The sequence below is a fragment of the Verticillium dahliae genome, genomic scaffold (genome assembly GCF_000150675.1).
Source record: "Verticillium dahliae VdLs.17 supercont1.23 genomic scaffold, whole genome shotgun sequence".
Taxonomy (NCBI): Eukaryota; Fungi; Ascomycota; class Sordariomycetes; order Glomerellales; family Plectosphaerellaceae; genus Verticillium; species Verticillium dahliae.
The window spans coordinates 94160-115200 of NW_009276931.1; the positions used below are offsets into that span (position 1 = coordinate 94160).

At 54.9% G+C, this 21041-nt stretch overlaps 7 protein-coding genes and 1 non-coding gene across 8 annotated transcripts; 3 read left to right on the top strand and 5 right to left on the bottom strand.

Annotated features, from left to right (window-relative positions):
- Nucleotides 1-1215: 1215 nt before the first annotated feature.
- VDAG_09084 (uncharacterized protein) lies at nucleotides 1216-2217 on the top strand (the record flags this gene model as incomplete). Its single annotated transcript, XM_009655386.1, has 1 exon — nucleotides 1216-2217. The coding sequence occupies one exon, from the start codon at nucleotides 1216-1218 to the stop codon at nucleotides 2215-2217; it is 1002 nt and encodes a 333-aa protein (XP_009653681.1).
- A 1221-nt stretch (nucleotides 2218-3438) lies between these two features.
- VDAG_09085 (uncharacterized protein) lies at nucleotides 3439-3726 on the top strand (the record flags this gene model as incomplete). The annotated part of the gene is made up of 1 exon (XM_009655387.1): nucleotides 3439-3726. One exon carries the CDS (start codon nucleotides 3439-3441, stop codon nucleotides 3724-3726), a length of 288 nt encoding a protein of 95 aa, XP_009653682.1.
- A 22-nt stretch (nucleotides 3727-3748) lies between these two features.
- On the bottom strand, nucleotides 3749-6829 carry VDAG_09086 (uncharacterized protein; the record flags this gene model as incomplete). The annotated part of the gene is made up of 5 exons (XM_009655388.1): nucleotides 3749-3807; nucleotides 4067-4219; nucleotides 4276-4962; nucleotides 5014-6513; nucleotides 6586-6829. The coding sequence occupies 5 exons, from the start codon at nucleotides 6827-6829 to the stop codon at nucleotides 3749-3751; spliced, it is 2643 nt and encodes an 880-aa protein (XP_009653683.1).
- Nucleotides 6830-9042: 2213 nt separating this feature from the next.
- VDAG_09087 (uncharacterized protein) lies at nucleotides 9043-12269 on the bottom strand (the record flags this gene model as incomplete). The annotated part of the gene is made up of 6 exons (XM_009655389.1): nucleotides 9043-9506; nucleotides 9560-9897; nucleotides 9949-10202; nucleotides 10254-10828; nucleotides 10906-11919; nucleotides 12002-12269. 6 exons carry the CDS (start codon nucleotides 12267-12269, stop codon nucleotides 9043-9045), a joined length of 2913 nt encoding a protein of 970 aa, XP_009653684.1.
- A 497-nt stretch (nucleotides 12270-12766) lies between these two features.
- On the bottom strand, nucleotides 12767-12861 carry VDAG_20241. Its single transcript has one exon. It is a non-coding gene; the product is annotated as a tRNA-Ala (tRNA).
- A 1966-nt stretch (nucleotides 12862-14827) lies between these two features.
- Nucleotides 14828-16668, top strand: VDAG_09088 (MFS transporter; the record flags this gene model as incomplete). Its single annotated transcript, XM_009655390.1, has 7 exons — nucleotides 14828-15013; nucleotides 15080-15204; nucleotides 15263-15372; nucleotides 15452-15525; nucleotides 15576-15624; nucleotides 15682-16078; nucleotides 16140-16668. 7 exons carry the CDS (start codon nucleotides 14828-14830, stop codon nucleotides 16666-16668), a joined length of 1470 nt encoding a protein of 489 aa, XP_009653685.1.
- Nucleotides 16669-17044: 376 nt separating this feature from the next.
- Nucleotides 17045-18593, bottom strand: VDAG_09089 (uncharacterized protein; the record flags this gene model as incomplete). The annotated part of the gene is made up of 2 exons (XM_009655391.1): nucleotides 17045-18133; nucleotides 18252-18593. The coding sequence occupies 2 exons, from the start codon at nucleotides 18591-18593 to the stop codon at nucleotides 17045-17047; spliced, it is 1431 nt and encodes a 476-aa protein (XP_009653686.1).
- Nucleotides 18594-18998: 405 nt separating this feature from the next.
- On the bottom strand, nucleotides 18999-20617 carry VDAG_09090 (3-ketoacyl-CoA thiolase A; the record flags this gene model as incomplete). Its single annotated transcript, XM_009655392.1, has 2 exons — nucleotides 18999-19241; nucleotides 19373-20617. The coding sequence occupies 2 exons, from the start codon at nucleotides 20615-20617 to the stop codon at nucleotides 18999-19001; spliced, it is 1488 nt and encodes a 495-aa protein (XP_009653687.1).
- Between the last annotated feature and the right edge of the window lie 424 nt (nucleotides 20618-21041).

Here is a 21041-nt window from a genome sequence, read left to right on the forward strand (position 1 = left end):
GGAGGCAGCCAAGCGCCGATGATCCCGACAGCGCGGATTGGCGGGGTAGTTCCGTCATACGTGGCGCAGCCGCTGTCAGCCCCCGCCAGCCACCCCCTAAGCCCTGGACCCTGCTGCCTGCCCCTGGGGGATCATCAGTTTGTTCGCCATCATTAAAAGATGTGCCTCATAAGGCTGATTGCCACGAGCTAGTGATTCGACGGCGATTTCTCGGGGGACTATCAGGCATGAGGGTCGTTAGTGTCTGGGATGGTGCCTTGATTTAGACCAGATGCAGGGGGACAAACGTACAAATCTTTCGAACTTCATGCCCGCATCATGCGAGCCTTCAACCACTCACAGAGAGTAAGCAAGCCCGGCTCGGCGTCTGACAGCATACGGATTAGGTGCCATGAGTGGGGCGTACAACTCGTTGTATCTCTCAGCCCGAGTCCTGCAAGACCTCGGTGCAAGACCTGGGTCCAAGACCAGCTCACCTTGCGAACGATGCACATAGGCTTTGCAACATCGGCAGGGTTGCTGTCCAAGCCAGGCTCTTTGATGCGGACTGTAAATAATTGGTGACGATCCTCAGCCGAGCTGTGGCCCCAACGGAGGATCATTGTAACCCAACACGATCCAAGAACGAATTCGATGTCTGTGATCAAGCATCATGTTGCAAATGAATCCACCCAGACTACCTAGAATACATGATTGTGTAGTCCTTTTTACCTTGAAGCCATTTTACTACACCGCTGCCATATCCATTGTAGAGGCATGATAGGACCATGTACCATATGCGTCTGATACAGGTAATCAACGCTTTCTTTGAGGCCGAACCAACGCATTGTTGCTCTTTCGCCCCTGTGGTCGTATTCACGCAGCGCGTTGCACACAACTCGCCAATAATACATTCACTTCGGTCATATTCGCGGGGCCACTAACGGCGTGAAACATTCATTATGTGCTGACCGAACAGTGCAACAATCCTGGAGTTGCTTGCGTGTTGGTTCTGACCACTACCAGTGAATGTATGTAATCGAGTACAATTGATTGTGGAACATGAAACGAACAAGCTGAGTTCGTCAAAGAGTCCTCCAAAGGCTTCAAGTATACTTAAATAGGCGTTCCTCTCAAAGTAGCTAGAGACGACTCATCAAAGCGTGCGATCATTATCTGTTTGAGAACTCATATTTGACAGCAAACTCAATTTCTTCTCCGCAGAACTGGCCCGAAATGATCATCAATCCCTACCAGGCCAATGCCGAAACCATTTCCAAAGGGACTTGGGCCTTTTGTCTGACGTCCAGACAATACGATATCAAGGGGCGACTACACTCGAAATTGATCAGATTCGGGTACATCCTACCCAACGTGGCCACACACCTTCAGCGGCTCTGCGACCAACCACGCGGGCGGACTGGCCGGCGCCAGCTGCTCAGGTTCGAAAATAACAACGTCATCCCCCTGGATGAATCTTCTTCAAAGGCTCTCGAGGACACATTTAAAGAGGTATGCGCCCGGCTTCATGCCGACCCTCAAGCCAGAGGGCTCTGGGGTAAAGATAGTCCCGAGATTCAAGAAGCAACACCTGTCATCGGCGCACCCATTCCGTTCAACATGATTTATGGCGTAGTGCCCCTCTTCGGAATTGTGACCAGTGGTGCTCACCTCAATGCGTTCCACGGCGAGGGTGAAAAGATGAGAATCTGGCTGGCACAACGGGGGGCTTCCAAGTCCTCTTACCCAAACTGCTTTGATCAAATTGTGGCAGGCGGCAACGATGGTAGGCAGGATCAGACTCCGCTCGACATCATTCTTCGCGAAGCCAAAGAGGAAGTAAAAGACGCCCAACTTCATGAAACACTCAAGAAAGCCAAAGGACCAGACGCCATCATAACTTACCACGTCTTCAATCCCACTGCTCCAGGAACTGCCGCAACGATTGCAGCTGGAAAAATTGAACCTGGAATACGATACGTGTTCGACTATGAAGTGCGTGATGCCAATCACGTCTTCAAGAAGAATGAAGTTGACATTGCTCACATTAAGAGTTACACTGTGACACAGGTCAAGGATATGCTGAGACAGGGCCGATTCAAGCCTAACTGTGGGTTTGTTATGCTCAACTTTCTCATTAGAAAGGGCAATATTAGGGATGACTACCCATTGTACCAGGAAACGGGGCGGGGTCTCGAATTCCCTTACATCTGGAAAAGAAGGCACAACCTGCAATGAAGAGTCATACTTAAGCATTTAACGTCAAGAAAGACGTCATGATGCGGCGTACGAATGACCTGTTGGTGAAACCACGCGCCAACTCTACGCGCGTCAGTAGCACCAAGTCCGCTGAAGACGGGCGGTAGAGTACTTGAAGCCTTCGGATGACCCGAAGATCGGCCATCAATGGCTTCAGGAGAGGGATAGATATGTGCCATTCCACGTGCGACTACAGGAAAGGAAATCACAATTCTGCCGGCGCTATCGGAATTACGGGCAGTCGACTACATGGTTGCCACTACTTAGCGTAGACCAAATCATATCTTTTATCGTTATGGATGCCGAAAATAAACAGATCCGGTTCGAGGGTTAGTCGAGAGTGAGACTAAAAACTGGTGGACTCCGCCGTCGGTAGCGTTAGTCGTTTAGGGCAGCTCAATAGTCGTGGAAGCTGTACGTTGGTCAGTCAAGATATTCGTCAGGACCTCACCACCAAGACACCCCACAGCTGACTGCTCGTGGTCAAAGTTCGCCTAGTTTCTGTGTTCCGTGGCCATGCATTGAAAGACTAAACCTCGGACGAGCGGATGCGCTGTTCTTATATAAACCCCTTTCGTAGTCGATTGGTAGAAACGCTGTGGCATCGCGAGGCCACAGAACTTGTGAAGGTGAATTCTTCAAAGCGACGACGAGAAAAAAGAAAGTCCAGAGATATTCGTCGGACTTAAACCTCGTCGAGATGAGCGATCCAGCAAATCAGAAGTATAGTCGATGGGACGCAGACGTAGTGGAGAGTGTCAAACCTAGCGAGGCTGAGGATATAAGGCAGACGCCGGGCAGATCAATGAGATCCAGCGACTATATTCTCAAAGAAACGACAGTTATTGCCTGGCTGGGACACATTCTAGGACACAGGGAATTGTGAAGGGAGCTTTCATTGTTCCCGACGACCTGCCACCGCACCTCAAGCAGACGGAGCTTTTCGAGAGGGATGGCGAGAATCCCATGATCTGCAGATACAGGTCGGAGCCTAGTGGCCCTTTTCTTGATGCAAGGTCCGGAATACACATCTAGAGTCGACTCGATTCTATTCTCAAAAAGCCTATCGATTCGGCGACTACGTTGTCAAGTACAATCTCGTGCCCTCCGGCGAGGCTTAGAAGCAACGCGCTGAAGAATATGTTGACGCCCACCCCGATGGTGTCCTGCTTGAGTGGCGAAGGGAATTCTACCAAGACAATGACGCGGAAAATCTTCCAGGTGCAATTGCTCGAGAATCTCGAGGATCAGCCGGTTGAGTACGCTGGAAAAGAGTGGGATTCCGAGAAGTATCCATGGCAGACGGTAGCGAAATTGGTCATCCCCAAGCAAGAGAGTTTGACGAGAAAACGAACCAATCCTGGGTTGACGATCTTCGTATTGATCCGTGGCACGGCCTTGTCAAACTTCAACCTCTTGGGAGCCCGAACAGGCTTCGACGTAGAGGTGGGCAAGCTGGCATTCCATCTTTTGCGGTGTGGCCGTTGAACCCAAACAGCAGCAAGTACGCTTACAGCACAATGGGAGGACCGAGGCCAATGTGGGAAGCTTCGACGAGGTCGTCGGCTTCTAGTGCAGAGATAGATGCTCCTTGGGCTTCACCAAAGGGTCGGCACGATGGCCAAGGCACGCAGGCACCAATGGACGTTGATCAGAACAGTGTTTACAAAGTGCAAATACGCCGCAGATCTTGCAATAGACGGCATCTTGCCAATGCTCAGATGACAACTTGTGAAAAGTATGCATACGCATGTCACCATCTATGACTTATGGGAATGGCCAGATCCATGTTCCGATGGAGCGGCACTGCTGTTGCGCCTGCCCAAACCGAAGAACCCTCGCTTCTTGGGCTTGACTGGCGAGGTCAACCCTTCCAGCGAACCGTCCTTGATGGTCTCGATCTTCATATGAGAAGTCGGGAAGATGCCATGTTTTCCCTTGCTGGTAGTACCGACCCAGTACCAAGCATCCGGATCGTCCCCTATGTCTTGGTCAGCTCACGCCTCCGACTTCAGTCAGACGCATCGCAGTACTCACAATCCAGGTTTGTAATGGTCTCTCCCTTGTCAAAGCCCAACCAGCCAGGCCCAGTTCCGGCCTTGACATCCCATTTCCACCTAGCAACACCACTTCGCTGCGTGCGCGGTGGCGCCTGTCCAGCTAGCTTGCCCCTTCGCGGTGCCTCGAGCTGGACCCATCGAGCCTGGAAGGCGCCAAAGATGCCGTCGTGCCACCCGAGACACCACTTGCCGCCCCAGCGTTCTGGGAATTCAACGCCGATTATCCGCGCTCCTGCAAAGAACTGAAGGACGTCTGTGCCGGGCTCAGGCCGGGCGAGGGGCTTCTCATCTGGCATCTGGACATGATCACGTGTAGCGACAGCCGACGGCAGCGACGCTCCGCCGTCTGGAGGCCCGCCTGGTGGAGCGGCGGGGTTGGGAAAGTGTATATCAAAGTCGTGCTCGTTAGGCTCACCAGTAATGGTGCCATACAAGACAGTCAGGCCGGGGACGTCTGGGAGTGGCTGTGGGTGGCGGGCAAGATGACGCAGGAGAAGGGCGGCGGACTGGAAGACGGTGGCGTCGCCTTCGTAGGTGGTTGAGCCAATGTGAACACAGAAAGGGCATCCATAGGAGGTCTTGGTCATGTGCCTGGTCGCCATGTGCGACTTGTAGAGGAATCGTCGACGGTAACGGATGCCTTCGCCTTGGAGATCGGCAATAGCTGCACGTGTCAGTGGAGAGGCGAGGTAGCAAGAAACAGGCATATACTTACACTCCTTGTCAGTATCCTGCAGCAGCTGGCTGTGTTTGTGCTCATACTCGCAGTGCATGCATTGCGCCCTGGCGTCTGCGAATACTGGGGGCGGTGCGCCGAACATGTGTCCGTACAGAATATCCTGTGTGTATGGCGTCGGTTTTGGCACATCTCCTGCACCACCAACCTTCTTGACAGCATCACCAGGTCCGCTTTCTTTGAAAATTTTCGCCCCTTTGCAGAACCCCTTCCTCTCATAGAAGGAACTATCGGGTCCGATGACCAGATCAACTACTTTCCACGACGGGTTGCCTATGGTGGATGTGGTATCTGGAATCGTTGACCTGTCTGATGACGCCCATTCCTCAATCAGGATGGACTTGTTCTCGCGCTCCGAAAGGCTCGGTACCCTGGCATCTCGCGTTTGCAGCGATGCCACGGTCAAGGATGGTGAGTGCGAAATATCGTCGTGCTCGTACAATGCGGGGGCGGGGGATTTGTGACTATAGTGCCGTGGAGGCGACATATAGCTTGTGGCGCTGGATAGGGTCGAGCCCCTGTTGCTAGTATGCGGGCTAGTCATGTCATAATTTGAGCTGAGTCGGTCAGAGCTGGCGCCAGTCATACGTCGATCGGGGTGCGATGTTGGCCCGTGGTCACTATAGTTGTGGCCCATGCCGAGGCCCAGAGACGCCGCCAGGGGTTCAGGGGAAGAGGATAGGTGCGCCAGATGGACGCCTAGCCGCCTCTCGACCGGGCTCATAGGCTCTGCGGCAAGGCGAATTCTTTCCATCTCAGCTCGAAGGTAATCAGGCCCGGAGGGTATTGACTGTAGAGGCAGTACTTGAGGTGGGGAGGCTCGGGATGATAGTGTTGGCGAAGGCGAAGCCTGCGCTCGGTTCGGTAGGACCATTGCATGACCAAAGTGTTGCGGCGGTATCGCATGAGGCATAGGCTGAGAAGGCACAGAACGAGGCACAGGAGGTGGTGCCAGTGGTTGTTGAGCCCATTGTGTTGTCCGCGGGTCGACGCCGAAGTCGAAACGACCAGAGTCACGATCGGCTTGGGGTGACGGAGCAGCCTGTGGGCTCGTAGGCGGTCGAGGCCAGGCCTCTGGACTGCTGGGTATCGGTGCGTTAGATTCTCCGGCTGAACCCGACCTGACTCTTGCGCCCTTCGTGGAAGGCTGCTTATTTGGCCAGAGGGACTGTTGTTGAGACTCCTTGCTGGGAACCGATGTTGCAGGTCGCACTGGATGGGTTGATGTCTTGGATGATTGAGAACCTGTGCGCGCTGTTCGAGGGAGAGGGGGTAGCGGAGGGAAAACGGTCGGCCGCGGCAGCTCCTTGGTCGGCTCGATGACCATTCCTCTGACTGCTTCCATTATCGTGAGCGCAAGAGACTTCGCAGCAGCCTGGAGCTCCTTGAATTTGGCCTCGTCGAAAGAGTCGACCTCGATATAATCCTCAAAGTCGTAAAGCATGCCGTCTAAGGCTCGCTGTTTGTCCTTGACCTCGCCTAGCAATCGTCAGCTCCGGTTATCCTGTCTCCTGGCCATTCACTGCGTTCGAAAATGAAAGATTCACCAACCATCTCGTGTCATTAGGTCTTTGAGCGCATCACCAAACTCGGGTGTCTGATCCTTAACCATGGGGACTAGTCTTTTCATAGCCCTCTCGCCCTCCTTGACGAGGGCCTGCCCCGCCTTAAGCATCCTCCAGCTCACATCCTCATCTTCGTCAGAGACATCCTCAGCCTGCGCGATGGCTTCGTTGCCGCGCTCAATGATTTCGCTGAAAGGGCGCGTGACCAGTTGCTCTGTTTGGATTGCCATCGTGGTCGGTAGCAGCTCGGGCGGACTCCCCGTCCCTAGCACTAGTTGTTCAGTGGTCGATTGACTCCGCGGACTGATTATCGGGTAAGAGCAGTCTGTCTGTCGCGACGGTCCTGCGATGAACGTGGTCCACCAGAATCGTGGGGTAGACAGGCGATGTTCGTGTAGAAGTGGACAGGCCCCTCGTCCGGTCGTCCCCTAGGTCGTGAACAGGCAATGAAGAAGTGATGTGTCGTAAACTGACGGCAAGGAAACACAAGGACCTTGGGTCGCGAGACCAGGCAAGGCCATTTTTTTTATTAATCGGTTGTCCTCCGTGTCACTCTGCCCCCCCATCCATCCAACACCTACAAGTAGCCGCTCCCGCAGGTGCGCCATCCAATATCCTGGCCACTTGGCCCTTGACCTCGCCCCCGACCTCGGCCAAGAACGACATATGGGGCACGAGTGGCCGATGCTTCAGGTATGGATCCGGAAGGTGAAAAGACGTCTCCCCGGCTAGTGAGCCGGAGGGGTGGCACGCTAAGGCTTGACAGTGGTCGAATTCGCAGCATGGGAAGATAACGCCTCGCCTGACATCGTTTGATGGTGGAAAAGAGCCAAGGCTCAAGGGTGTTGGCCTCACCGGTGTCAGGTCAAGGGTCGTAGGGCCAACTGGTCCCAATCCTGTACGGTTTCGCTGAGGTTTCTCAGTCGACGGACTGACGGGACGATCCTTGTCTGACTTCTTAGCGCGCCATGGAGACTAATCCTGATTGAGCTCACGAGGCAGGACGTTTGAGGGTGTTACTGAGGACAGGTACAAGAGAAATCCAACGCCAACGCTATCATTGTCGCGACCGCGCTTGTTCTTGACTGCCAACTCACCGAAAGGGATGTTGCTTGTGGCAGGCCCGAATGCCTGGACCAACAGTCCGTAGATGCCTGGCGCCGATTGTATGTAGGCTTGCGCAGCGAGTAAGTTGCTTGTATAGTCTGGCGCTCCAGAAATTAGTTCTCCCTTGTCGATGGTATGGACGGACCGAAAGAGATTGGTAGCGCATGCCCTGTCCTGAGTTTGGCGTAACAAGCGTCGTCCAACGAGCACCCAAGTACCCGTGCCGCTCGGCCTGATCAAGTCATCTTGACTGGCACCTTGGCATCAAATCTCTTTGCTTATTTTATTCGCATCTGAACCAAGCCCCTGTTCTGCGATGGGTACAGTACTTGTATACGGGCTGATGCAACCAAGGACAACGTGGCTGCCCAGACTGTGTACATGTACTACGCATTCTTCAATCCTTCCACGATCCCTTCCATTGGCTCACACCATCAGCCAGCCACTTTCAGTCACTTGTCCAATTGCCTCGAAAGGATCACGAAGCGGGCCGGCTGGCAGGGTTCCCTGGTATCATGTCCTGCATGTGATCCTAGCAATGTGAAAGCGTGGAGGGGTGCCAGGGGTCGTTACTCGGCACGTCAGCGACCTGGCTCCCCATAGCCCCGCCTAGACTTGTTCTACCCAGTAGCTCCAGCGTTCGTGAGGAGCCTTCGGAGCCTACCAGTCAAGCCAGTCTGCGGAATAACTCGTCGCTCCCCGTAATCTTCCCAAGCGGTCCACTGGGTGATTGGGCCCCGCAAGCACCTCATTGCCAGATCCCTGTTAAACCCTGAGGTCACAGTGAATAGCGTATGTGACTACCCCACGGTAACTCCGGGGTCGGACGCATGCCACTTTTGGGGACAGTTCGGGCTGAAGTCCAGGGTTGAGCTGCGTACTTGTTAGAAGGATTGCTGTACTCGCCCCGTTTTGCGCTGGAGCTCATTCAGCAGGTCGTTTTCGCCGTTGGGCTGAATGCGATAAGATCCCGGATAGTAACTGACGCTGGAATTTTAGGCAGCATGCCAGTCCTGCGAGGCATAATTGTGATCACTGCTCCCTGCCAACCTGAGGAGCTCAATCGCTCAGCGTGAAACCGTCTGTATTAATGCAAGCCTTTCACGGAGAAAACTCAAAGATCAAGATGTTTCCTTATCTGTGCTATCTGATTCCTGATGGCTAGGAATTGCAAAGCGAGCGGCTGTCTGAAAACCCGAAAGAATTGGATCGCGACATCCAGCTTCGGACGTTTGTGCCAGCTTGATGAAAATCGAAAGATCAAAGAATGATGCTGCAAGCCTGGAACCCTGCATCATACGCCCGGTGATACCCCGAAATTTGAGTTCGGTTCCGCCTATGTGCTGTCTTGCCCCTCGTCGTCAGTGTCCATGGCTTCGTCATCTGAGCCATCGTCATCAGCCGCCGAATCACCCCCGAGGCTCACGGCGTCTTCCGCATCAAATTCTTCCGGAGTCTCTGAATTGGTACTGTCTTCGACGTGGAGCTCTCTTCCGGAGTTCCAATCGGCTTGCCACTTCACTGTCAGCTTCCTTGCCTCTGTCTTGACTTTCAGCTGTCTGTCTCGGTCACAGACTTCGTCAGAATCTCCGATGAGAATATTCTCAAAGAGAGCGTGCAAGTGCCGTTCAACGGCTGTGATGGCTTTTTGGCTGATCTTGTCGAACTTTTCCGGCAATCGCTGCTTGCTGAGCCTCAATCTCTTCTCCATCACGACAAGGGCTCTGTGGAACATCTTTTCACCCTGGCGAGCTCCCTCAGCTTTGATGAAGTCCTTCCTTGATTTGAAGCACCCCGGTCCTACGCATTTGTCAGTGTTCATCAATGAATAGTCAGGATACGTCTGATCCGACCTGTATGGTTGAGTGCTTTATGGCAAATTGGAGCAATTGAGTTTTGGAGACTCAGCAAAAGCCGTGGGTGAGTCGAGGCAGCATCTTTGGATACCAGATCTAGAGCCATGCGAATCTCATCGCGAATAATATCTTTGATCGGGTCAAAGGCCTGCAGGCTGCGTTCTACTGGGCTAGCCAAGTCAGCGTTCAGAGCCTTCAGACTATAAAGAATTTCTCGGATATAGTTATGCCACACGACCTCGACGCGCTCCATCATGGGGCGAAGCAAAGCGGGGAGGTCTTGGTTCATTGCCTGGTCCCAATCCTGCACCAGGAGCTGGAGCATTGGTTTGCCGCTAAATTGGAGGGTGAGCACGAAGTTACGGTGTTTGCGTATTAGTACTTACAGACTCTGCACCCAAGCATAATTGATTTTGGATTTTGGGCTCGTATAGCTGGCGCCATCCCTCCTCAGAATGGCATTGTGGGTCATGTAATGCATAGCGTTTGTGCATGTAAGGTCGTCGGGTTTCATGAGATGCCATCGACCTATGACTCTCCGAACCTTGGCAGCACAGGCTCGAAGAATACCGTCCTTATTGTGCAGAGGGTCAATACGACCAATGTCGTCTTCAAAAGAAGACAGCTCAAACCGAAGGGACTGATGCCAGATTAGCAAGTCAAGCGAACTGTAGATAGAAGTTAGGCTTACATCTAGATTGTTATTGTGAACTGTTTGTAGTGCTTCGTCGATGTCTTGTTTCGTGAAGACGATATTGGCTTCCTCGTCTTCGTCCTGCGACCACTGGCGGATCCAGTTCAATAGCTTTGAATAGTTGTTCAAAACGGTATCGAGGTGTTCTTCGCGAGTCCCAGCGGTGGACTCCCAAAGCCATTGCTTTGCTCGGGGGATCCCGGTGTAGGCCTCGCGAGGAAATCCGGGAATGGGGGATTCGTCATTCCTCAACCGCCAGAATGCTAACGAGCTGACAGCGATCACCTCAACAAGAAGTTCAGGACTTTCTTGCTGTTGAATTTTCCTGGAGCCATAAAATCTCTTTTGTCGGACCCTAAAGTCGGCCTGAATTCGTGACTGAACGAAGTCGTTCCTGGTTCGGGTGCAAAGATAAGCAAGTTTTGACTCCATATAAGCTTGGGATCTGGTTTTCCGAGCTGTCTGCTCGGTAAGGTGCATGATCTTCTTGCGTGATTCTTCCAAACCCCGCTTGGCCTCAGACTTCGCAGATTTGAGGACCCGGAGTTCCTGCTTGAGAGCCTCTTGTTGCCCTGGAACGACATTAATATTGAACTCCACGGTGTGATTCGAGTAGCACTTCAGGCCCAAGAAGTATGTAGAAACTTACTAGGTCTGACCTTATGGAGCCGTTTCACCATACGGTCTACCTGACTCTTGGCTTTCGTAACCCTTTTCTTCTTCTTTTTGAGTGCGTCCTCTTCGAGTTTTGCCTCATTCTTGAGGGCCTTGATTTCAGCCACTAACGCTTTGGATTGGGTGTGGATGACCATTGTCTCGGGTTGTTTCTGTATCTCTTTCGAGCGCGCGAGTTGACCACGGATATTGATGTCGTCGGCCTTTGTGAGAACAAACCCAAAGCCCTTGCTGTGGTATCGGCCGTCCATCTGAAGTCGTAACTCTTGTTGGTCACCAAGAAGAGAGTGGGCCGTCATCTCATCAGCAGCGCGAATAACTGGGGCTACAATGATCGTCACTGACAGCTTTTCATAGAATTGCTGAGCCACTGCTGCTCGGCTCTGCACCATGTCCCCCAGCCCAGGGAGGTCCACTAGGCTAATTCCGTTCTTCAGAATATCAACGCGAAGGAATTGGCGGACTTGTTTGACCAGAGGCCAAGCTGCAAATTGCTTCCCTTCTTTCCCGTGGTTGTGGATCGTAGAGTCCAAGTATGGGCGAACCTGCCGAGACAGCTTCTCAGGGTCCGAGTCGTGCAGGCTTTTTGTCGTCCCGAGAAGTCTGAGTACGTCTCTGTTGGACTCCATCAAGCTCTCAGCAGTCATTCCCCGAAAGTCCTCGAGGGAGAGATCAGTTCCCCAGACAGCTTGTGCCTTGCTAAGGACGTCGTCGATGACTGCTCGCGCTTCAGCTTGGTCCTGGATCCTCGCATCCTCGTCATCATCGTGGCGGTTTTCAATTTCCTCGAGACAAGACAAAGCTTGGAAGAGCATTCCCACTTGTTGTTCAATTTCCGCGTAGCTGTGAAAGTCAACCTCGGCGCGGTACTCAAAGCCAGCTCGCATGTCATGGTTCCAGGAGACCTGGCACACAACTGCGGTAGCTGCCTGCTCACAGCTTGAAGGAAGGAACTCATGAATGCCGAAGCTCGAAGGAGTGACGTTTGCTTTCTGCTTCGCCTGCAGTTACCATTCTTGTATCAGTTATTTGACTGTCGTAAAGGGAGAGTTTAGTTCGAATCAACTTACGCATCTCTTGGGCCCAGTTTTTCAGCTCCGCCAGACCTGTAATTCCATCTTGTTTAGCCACCTCATTGCTCGCCAGGGCATCGTTGATCAGAGGCGCCAACTCATTGAGATATACCCCAGCGTCGATGACGGCCTGTTCTTTAATAAGCAGTCTTTCCATGACTGGACACTCCTCGCAGTTGAACCATGTCACGTTTTCATTGTGACTGGATTGAATAGGTTTCAAGCTGGTGGGTTTGCTATCTTCAGTACGAGACAGCTGAGACATGTTGAGCTGCAGTGTACCTGAAAGGCACCAACTTCGGGGGCGGAGCGATCAGGTGCCGCCAGACAGCACTGCGGAAGATAGTATACGAACGAAGATATATGTTGGTGAAGTAGATTGAAGATTGAAATGAAGCAGAGGTCGAAAGATCAGGTGGGAGGTTGAGATGGGTTGGAGAATATAAATAGGAGTGACTGGATGGTGCAAAAGGCAGTGACCTAAAGAGCAGCAACAGGAAAGACCCTTGAAAGTTCCAAGTGATACATCTGAATCTATGAATCAGGATGGAAGCCCACGCGATTTCCCTTGGATTGCCGCAACTGCTCTCTCGATTTAAAACGAGGGACACCAGATTGGAATTTTTTTTTTTTTGACAGGGCATACACGTAATGCAATCAAACCAGTTTGTTTTGTTCATTCAACTCGAGAGCTGCCGAACCCCAGCTGTTATACGCATCAAAGAAGAACGTCCCGTCGACTATAAGGGCAAAACACAAAGTTGGAGCCGCCGCGGATTGAACACGGGACCTTCTGTAGATATGCTTCTCAATTGAAGCTATGCAAAACAGACGCGCTACCACTGCGCCACGACCCCACATACGAATCGTCAAGGAATTAGCAGTCAAGTAGACCGTACTCCAGTGCTGAGTTCCGCAAGCCAGAACGGCGCCGTCACTTTACAAGGTTTCTGAAAGTCTTCTCGTCATCATCAATTTCTTATTCAAGTTCTTTGATGAGTTTATTTCCGAAAGCTTTCTAGTAGGAGTCTCCTTTTGACTTCGTTCCTCTCGTTGAATTGCTATCATGAAAAGTTGGCTCACGCCACTTAGAAGACAATCAAGCGCCTCGGACTCGGTGAGAAGACGTTTACTTGCCGGTTGCCCCCTGTTACATTCTCTTCTGCCATCGCGATCAGTCAAACATTGTGTAAATTTCCTACAGGGCTCCGATTTCTGCTTCGCAAGAGGATAGACAGATCCAACTTCCCTGACACGTAGGCGGGCACTGTTCTGAAAGCAGCTGATGCGCGCGCAAAGTGGCAGCTGGTGAAAGGCTGATGAATCATTGCGCATTGAGACCATTCAGCTGCAAATCCGACAGCGACAGTGGAACCCATTCGTGAATCTCAAGCGTGAGCAGGCTTAGGGGGGTCTCGTTCCCGGCGTGACGGCCCAACTTCTGGGATCCGAACCGCACGTAGTACCTACGCGAATCATTGGCCACCTTGGCACTCCAGCGCCTTTGCGGTTGCCAGACTTCCTCAGGTATCGTCTCCTGACTGACTGGGGATTATGCACCTCGAAGCATGTACCCCCAATGTGTTTTCTCTACCTACTGACCAAAGCACTGTAACGAAGTCTCGGTTCTGGGTACTAGTTCGCTATACATCACAGGGTGTTAGGCATGTATTGGCTTGCATCAGCACGCAGTTCCTTGTAAGACAACATCTGAATAAATTGTGAACATCCTGTCTCTTTTTCTTTGAACAGTGGCTTTCTTACCGACTGTCAATTTCTCTCCCACAGGGTACCTTTTTTGGGTGGGTAATTCAACTTATCGGTGGAATCATCGGGATGTATTGTTCTCCGCTATCATTACCTGATTGCACCGTGCTTTAACTTTCCGACGATGTCAGCACGAGTGTGGATCGGGGTGCCGTCCAACTCACCAGACATGGCGGTCATGTGAGGTGGGATGTCGTGCTTGCGGAAAGTTTTGCACTGATCTTTTCACACTGCTGCCCAAGTTTCTCTCAAATCCTCCCCAAACGTGTTTCTCGTTGCTCATGGGTGCTTTGCGACTTCTTTCGCAAAGACCCTCGCACAAGAAACAGCGTCTGAGGCATGCCTTCCGTGAGCACATATGCTGCAGATGCGGTGCGTCATGGACAAAACGCTAGAGTCGCAGTAGTGCCATAACTGTACATCCCAAGCGACATCCAACCATTCATAGTAACTAGGAATTACGATTTGCAATCTGTGTCAAGCTTCTGGGGTAAACCAGCATGACGCCCCTCTTGGGTCACTTCCCCACACCGAGAGAGCCATGGCATCCCCTCAAAGGCCCCCGGACGCCAAGCCGGAGAGGCATCAGCGGCCCAGAACGTGCCGAGCTCGCGACGCCTTATCTCCAAGAAACTCCAATGGCACATCTGAAGGACGCTCTGACGAAATCCCCAAATCCCCCACCCCCTCGGATTCGGCGGTCAAATCTGTCGCCGTTCACCCCGCGAAGTCTGGGGTCCACTTCCCCGCCTTCACCACCACGCCTCAGCATCCCCGGGTTCCAAATGTGCCCCCGTAAAGTCTGGAACTCACGGCACGTTGTTACCCCAGGTTTGAGAAGATCAGCACTGACATTAGTCGTAAAATCCTGGTTTGTGAGCATCAAAAACATAGAGATTGCGGCACGGGAGATATAAAGTCGGTTGTCAAGTCGCACACCACTACCGCTTCAGTCTCAATCCTGCAACAGCAGCCTGTCTCTCCATTGTAACTTCTTCACCGAGACGAGACATGCACCGTCAGGAAGACAACATACACAGAAACAAGCAACTCGAGATGACGACCCCTCAGGAGAAGCGTGCCTCGCGGGAGGAGCACATCGACCATGTGCGCAGCAACATCGACGACGATGGCGAGAAGCAAGTCTTTGCTGAAGAGGGCGAGGTCGATTACACGGGAACAGCAAAGAAGACGGATCCAGAGGAGATTCGTTTGGTGAAGAAGCTTGACTATCGCATCATGGTACGTGGAGCGTGGTGGTCACTCGTTCATTTCCTGACAAAGCGCTGACCGCGAAAATGTCGACAGCCCACACTCTGTGTGATGTACTTTTTAAACTACGTCGATCGCAACGCCATTGCACAAGCACGTCTCAACGGTCTCGAAGACGACCTCAAGATGACGGGAACAGATTTTAACACGGCCGTGTCCATGTGAGTATTCAACGAGGACAGCAACGCTGGGGCATTCCCGAAGCTGACTCGGCTGCAGTCTGTTTGTGGGCTATGTCCTCATGCAGATCCCTTCCAACATGTTGATCACAAAGGTGAATCCTGGAATTTACATGAGCTCTTGGATGGTTGTGTGGGCTGCTGTGTCCGGTACGTTGGCGTGTGGCATCTGGCGTGGCCTGCGACTCTGAACCCTTGAGGATCCACACTGACGGTCGTGACTCCGTAGCTTGCACCGCTCTCGTCAACAACTTTGCTGGCCTCGTAGCATGCCGTTTCTTCCTGGGAATCACCGAAGCTCCTGTGAGTACAGCTCGGCGCTGAATCGAAGACTCTTCTGACCTCTGGCACAGTTCTATCCCGGTGCCACATACATGCTTTCGATCTTCTATACCCGCAAAGGTGAGTCCTCCAACCATGACAAGGAAGCCCTTGCCGCTTGCTGACTGGGCCGCACAGAGGTCGCAACCCGCATCGCTGTTCTGTACTGCGCTCAGATCCTGGCCACCGGCTTCTCCGGCCTCATCGCAGCTGGTGTCTTCGAGGGCCTAGATGACGTTCGCGGTCTCGAGGGATGGCGCTGGCTCTTCCTCCTCGAGGGTGTCGTCACAGCTCTCGTGGCGGTGCTCGGATTCTGGCTCCTCCCCAACACGCCCCTCACGACGCACTGGCTGAGCGAACGCGAGAAGGAGCTCGCACACGCCCGCATGGAGAAGGACAAGCTCACCGACTCGCTGGGCCAGGCGTCTGCCGTCGAGGGCCTCAAGCAGGCGTGCCGGGACAAGCGCACATGGCTCTTTGTGCTGATGCAGTGCTTCCACCTCTCCGCCTGCTCCTTCAACAGCTTCTTCCCCACGTACGTATCACTCTCTTCCGTCGAAAAATACTGGTGGTGGGTCTAACATTCTGGCGACCAGCGTCATCAAGACACTCGGCTTCAACACGACCGTCACGCTCGTCATGACGTGCCCGCCCTTCATCTTCGCAGGCGCCGCCGGCATCTTCTTCGGCTGGAGCTCGGGCCGGCTCCACGAGCGCACATGGCACATCACGGCGGGCCTTACCTTTGCCGTCGCAGGCTTCGCCCTCGCCGCCGCGTCGCTCAACACGGCCGCGCGCTACGTCGCGTGCTTCATCTTCGCGGCCGGCGCGTACTCGGTCAACAGCGTCATCATCGGCTGGGCGTCGTCGACGCTGGGCCAGACCAAGGAGAAGAAGGCCGTCGTGCTGGCCATGACCAACGTCGGCGGCCAGATTGGCTACATCTACGGCGCGTACCTCTGGCCCAAGTCCGACTCGCCGCGCTACGCCATTGGCTTTGGCGCCTCGGCCGCGTTTGCCTTTGGTTCCATTGTGTGTGCGTGGATCATTCGCGTGCTGCTCATCCGCGAGAACAAGAGGATTCGTGCTTCTGGCGCCGACCACGGCAATCTTTACGGGTACTAGGCGCGGTACGGGGAGGAAGCTGCACGGGGACGGCGTATGAAAGGCGTAGGGGCGTACAACATGGCTGGCATGAGCCGGCTTCATAAAGACTGTATGTAGAATGGCTTTCGGCGCAAACAGGGGGTTCGTCAAGGTTTTGACACGGGCATGAAATCAACTATTTTTGAAATCATCATCTTTTGAATCATCATCTTTCAATCATCATCTTCAAAATTGCCATCCTTAAAATTACCATCTTTCAAATCATCAGAAGCATGAGTTTGTGCACGATGCTTGTCTTAAAAATACTCAGAGTCGAATGATGTATTGTACGGCAACCAAGCTTGGCTTACGCAGAAATCCAACAGACAGCCCAACTCCACCAGTACACGCGCACTCACGTCTGGCGTTTCTTGATCCGAGGAAAGGCAAGCCATACGCCGGCGACGACGATAATGAGCGCGAGAATGATGGGCTGCAGCACGAGCAGACCGCGCTTCGCTGCAATGGCACCAATGGCAAAGGGGAAGACGGTGCCGCCGGTGCCGCCCATAGCCATGGCGAAGCCGATGGCGCTGACGTGGATGTCCTTGGGCAGTAGCTTGGCGGTGACGGTGACGGCGCCGGGGAACATGGGCCCGAGGAAGAAGCCGAGGAAGGCGACGGCGACGGCGGAGACCTCGAAGCGCGGCACGAGCCAGAAGAGCAGCTGCAGCGCGATGCAGCAGACGAGGTAGATGCTGATGCAGAGGCGCTCGCCGAAGCGCTCAGTCACGAAACCCAGACCGGCGCGGCCAGCGACCATGCCGGCCCAGAAGCCGGAGCCGGAGATACCGGATGCGTAGGCGCCGGCCTCACGCACGCGCAGCATGAAGGTGACGACCCAGCCGCCGAGGCCGACCTCGACGCCCATGTAGGTGAAGAAGAAGAGGGCGCACATCCAGGTGACCTTGCTCTTGAGGGCGTCCTTGGTGCCAGCGCCCTGGGCGCCGTCCTGGCGCGGGTGCTCGGCGCGGTAGACGGCGCCCGTCTTGTGCCAGAAGGTGATGGTGAGGCCGACCCACTCGAGCACGGAGATGGCGATCATGATGTAGTAAAAGGTGTACCACGGCAGGCCGGCCTTGACGACCATGGAGGTGGCGATGAGCGGGGCAAAGAGGGCACCGAGGGAGTAGCAGGCGTGCATGAAGCCCTGGACCTGGTTGGCCTTGTCCATGTCGCCGACCCAGGCGCAGTAGCAGGCATCGGTGAGGCCGTTGCCGAAGCCGGAGATGGCGTAGATGACGACGATGACGGGGAAGGGCGGGTGTGTGGCGACGACGGCGTAGGTGACGATGTGGCACAGCGGAGCCATGACAGCGACGCCGCGCTGGCCGTACTTCATGTGGATGCGTGCATTGGTAAAGGCAGCGACTGAGTAGCCGGCAAAAGGGGTCAAGAAGACGAGCGACACGATCGTGTAGTTGAGGTCGTAGTATTGTTCAAGCTGTCGTCTGTCAGCAGGCCGTCAGGAGGGGTGGACTCGTGCCATGACATACGTAAGGAATGAGAGCCTAGCCAATGTTAGCGGCTTTCATCAGGAGGAGAGTCGAGGTTGAACCCACACCAACGGCCGCGTCGTTGAGGCCGGCAATGATGAAGGACAGAAAGGCGAAAGCCAGCTTGGGCACGTTGCCGCGAGGGTGGTTCCATCGCTGGACTTCACCATGGGCAACATGTCCTGGCGGCGGGCCTGCACCATCGGCGTCTCCGACCTCTTCTGAAGAAGTCCTTCGCGGGTCCTGCGGCGCTGACCCGAGACGTGTAATGTCCTTGCCGACAGACTGGCCGGTGCCCATGCGCTGGAGCTCGATGCCTTCAGCAGCCATGGGTGATGAGGGGCTGTTGGACTTGCCACCCACAGACAAGGCCGTGGCAGGGCGCGTGATTGTCGCAGTCTGAGACATGGCTGCTGGTTCGGACAGGACAGACACGATGGCTGGTGAAGCAATCCCAACTGGGTGGCAGTCGAGAAGAAGGTCGAGATCAAGCACAGAGATGTGAGGTCGACCTTGACCTGCTTTTCAACAATTCTCCTACTGACAAGGCGGTTTTGACAAGGTTGGATGCGGGGGGGGGCAAGAACGACCAGACGAATCGGAGGCACGGCGGAGAGCGGGGCAGCCCGAACCAGAAGTCCGCCTTCCGCCCGGTGTGACATGGCAAGATGGGCAGGCGACACTCCGCGATCCTGACGCTTATGGAAGCTGTGCTCGGTCATGGCCCGCGCCAATCAAGAGCCACGAATACCGATGAGTGGGTTTCCGCTTTCCCGCCGTCGGCTACCTACCTAGGTACCTCGCAATAGTTACCTACCTACCGAAGGTAGGAACCCACCACAGGTAGATTGCCGTCTTTGGGTCTTCGTAGATGGGCAAGGCCTCCAGAAAATCTCCTGGCCTGGCATCGTTTGCCGAAAGACACACATGTTGCACGTGTGCTGCACCGTTGTCGATGGCGCTTGTGCGGGCCGAGTAAAGCGCATGAGACTCGGCCCTCTCAGGTGGTAGAGACGATGACCTGCCAGGCAGTACCCAGAACAACTCACGGAGAGTCTATTTCTCGTGAGCATCACAGAATTGGCAAGAGGGTATAAACTGATCCCGAACGACTTAACATTTTCCAGTCATCTATAATAAAAAACACGGTACATGCATCGAGCCAATGGACAACATTACTCCCGTACAAACACGCCCGCCATGCCCATGCCTGTGCCGACACACATGCTCACGACACCGACATCGCCGCCCGTCCTCCCAAGGCCGTGCAGAAGCGTGCTCGCCATCCTGGCCCCCGTCGCACCGAGCGGGTGGCCCAGCGCAATGGCGCCGCCGTCGGGGTTGACGCGGCCGTCCTGCCACGCCTTCTCGAGCCCCAGCGCGCGCACGCTGTAGATGGCCTGGCTCGCGAACGCCTCGTTGATCTCCCACCGGTCGACGTCCTCGGTCGTAAGGCCCAGCTGGCCGAGGATCTTGGGGATCGCCAGCACGGGGCCGATGCCCATCTCGTCGGGCGCGCAACCCGACGTCGTGGCGCCGACAAACTTGCCGAGAATGCTGCCCGAGAGGCCCAGCGCCGTCGCCGTGCTCCGCCGCATCAGCAGCGTCGCCGCCGCGCCGTCCGACACCTGGGACGAGTTGCCCGCCGTGCTGGCGCCGTCGGGCTTGAAGGCGGGCTTCAGCTTGGCGAGGCCCTCGACCGAGGCGCCGGCGCGGATGCCGTCGTCCTGCGTCACCGTCACCTGCTGCTCGTCGCCGACCTTGTTGCCCTGCTTGTCGACGTCCTGGAAGCGCGTCGCCACGGGCACAATCTCCTGCGCAAAGGCGCCGTCGGCGCGGGCCCTGGCGGCGCGGCGGTGGCTCTCGACGGCAAAGGCGTCCTGGTCGGCGCGCGACACGCCGTAGCGCGCGGCGACGTTCTCCGACGTCAGGCCCATGGGCATGATGCAGTCGCGCGCGTCCTTGACGTCGGACGCCTTGAGGGCGGGCCACAGGTCGACGGGGATGGCCTTGCTGCCGTAGTTGCGCGTCATGCTCTCCATGCCGGCGCCGATGCCGACCGAGATGACGTCGGTGCGGATCTGCGCCGCGACGAGCGCAATGGACTGCAGCGACGACGAGCAGGCGCGGTTGACGGTGTAGAGGGTCGTCGTGCTCGGGTAGCCGACGTGGTTGAGGGCCATCTTGGCGGCCTTGGAGCCGCCGAGCTCCGAGAGGACGACGCCGACGGCGACCTCTTCGATGGCGGCCGGGTCGAGGTTGGGGTTCGCGTCGAGCGTGGCGCGCAGCACCACCGAGAGGAGCTCTTCGGGGTAGGCATCCTTGAGCTGACCTCGGTAGGATCGGCAAATCGGCGTCCGCAGGGACGACAGAATGACAACGTCCGAGGGGCTCTTTTTGAGGACCGACGAGAGGCCGCGTGGGAGAGACATGGTGGGCGTTTGGCTGGCGGGTCTGTCGAGGAAGAAGGACGGGAATCCAAGGGCTTTCGATAATGCCAATCGATCAAATATAGTCAATCAATCGAATGGAGGGGTATCTTGGAGCAGAAAAGAAGAATAAACAGAAAGAGAAACGCCCTGCGCTCGAGATGCACACTGCCGGAAGCTCAGGAAGATGCCGGTCTCGGGTCCTCGAGAGCATCGGCAATGGAGGAAGAACGCTTTTCCCCAATGGGTGACGTCCAGACTGTGGGGGAAGGGCCCACCGAGCATCTTCGGCAGTAGATCGCGGGTCGCGCCTGCTGATGTAGAGTGCCGTACCTGCTCTGCTCTATTCGTACGGATACGGTGCGATATGCTCCACGGCACCTTCCAACAACCACGGCACCTTCCAACAATCCTCCAACACCAGCAT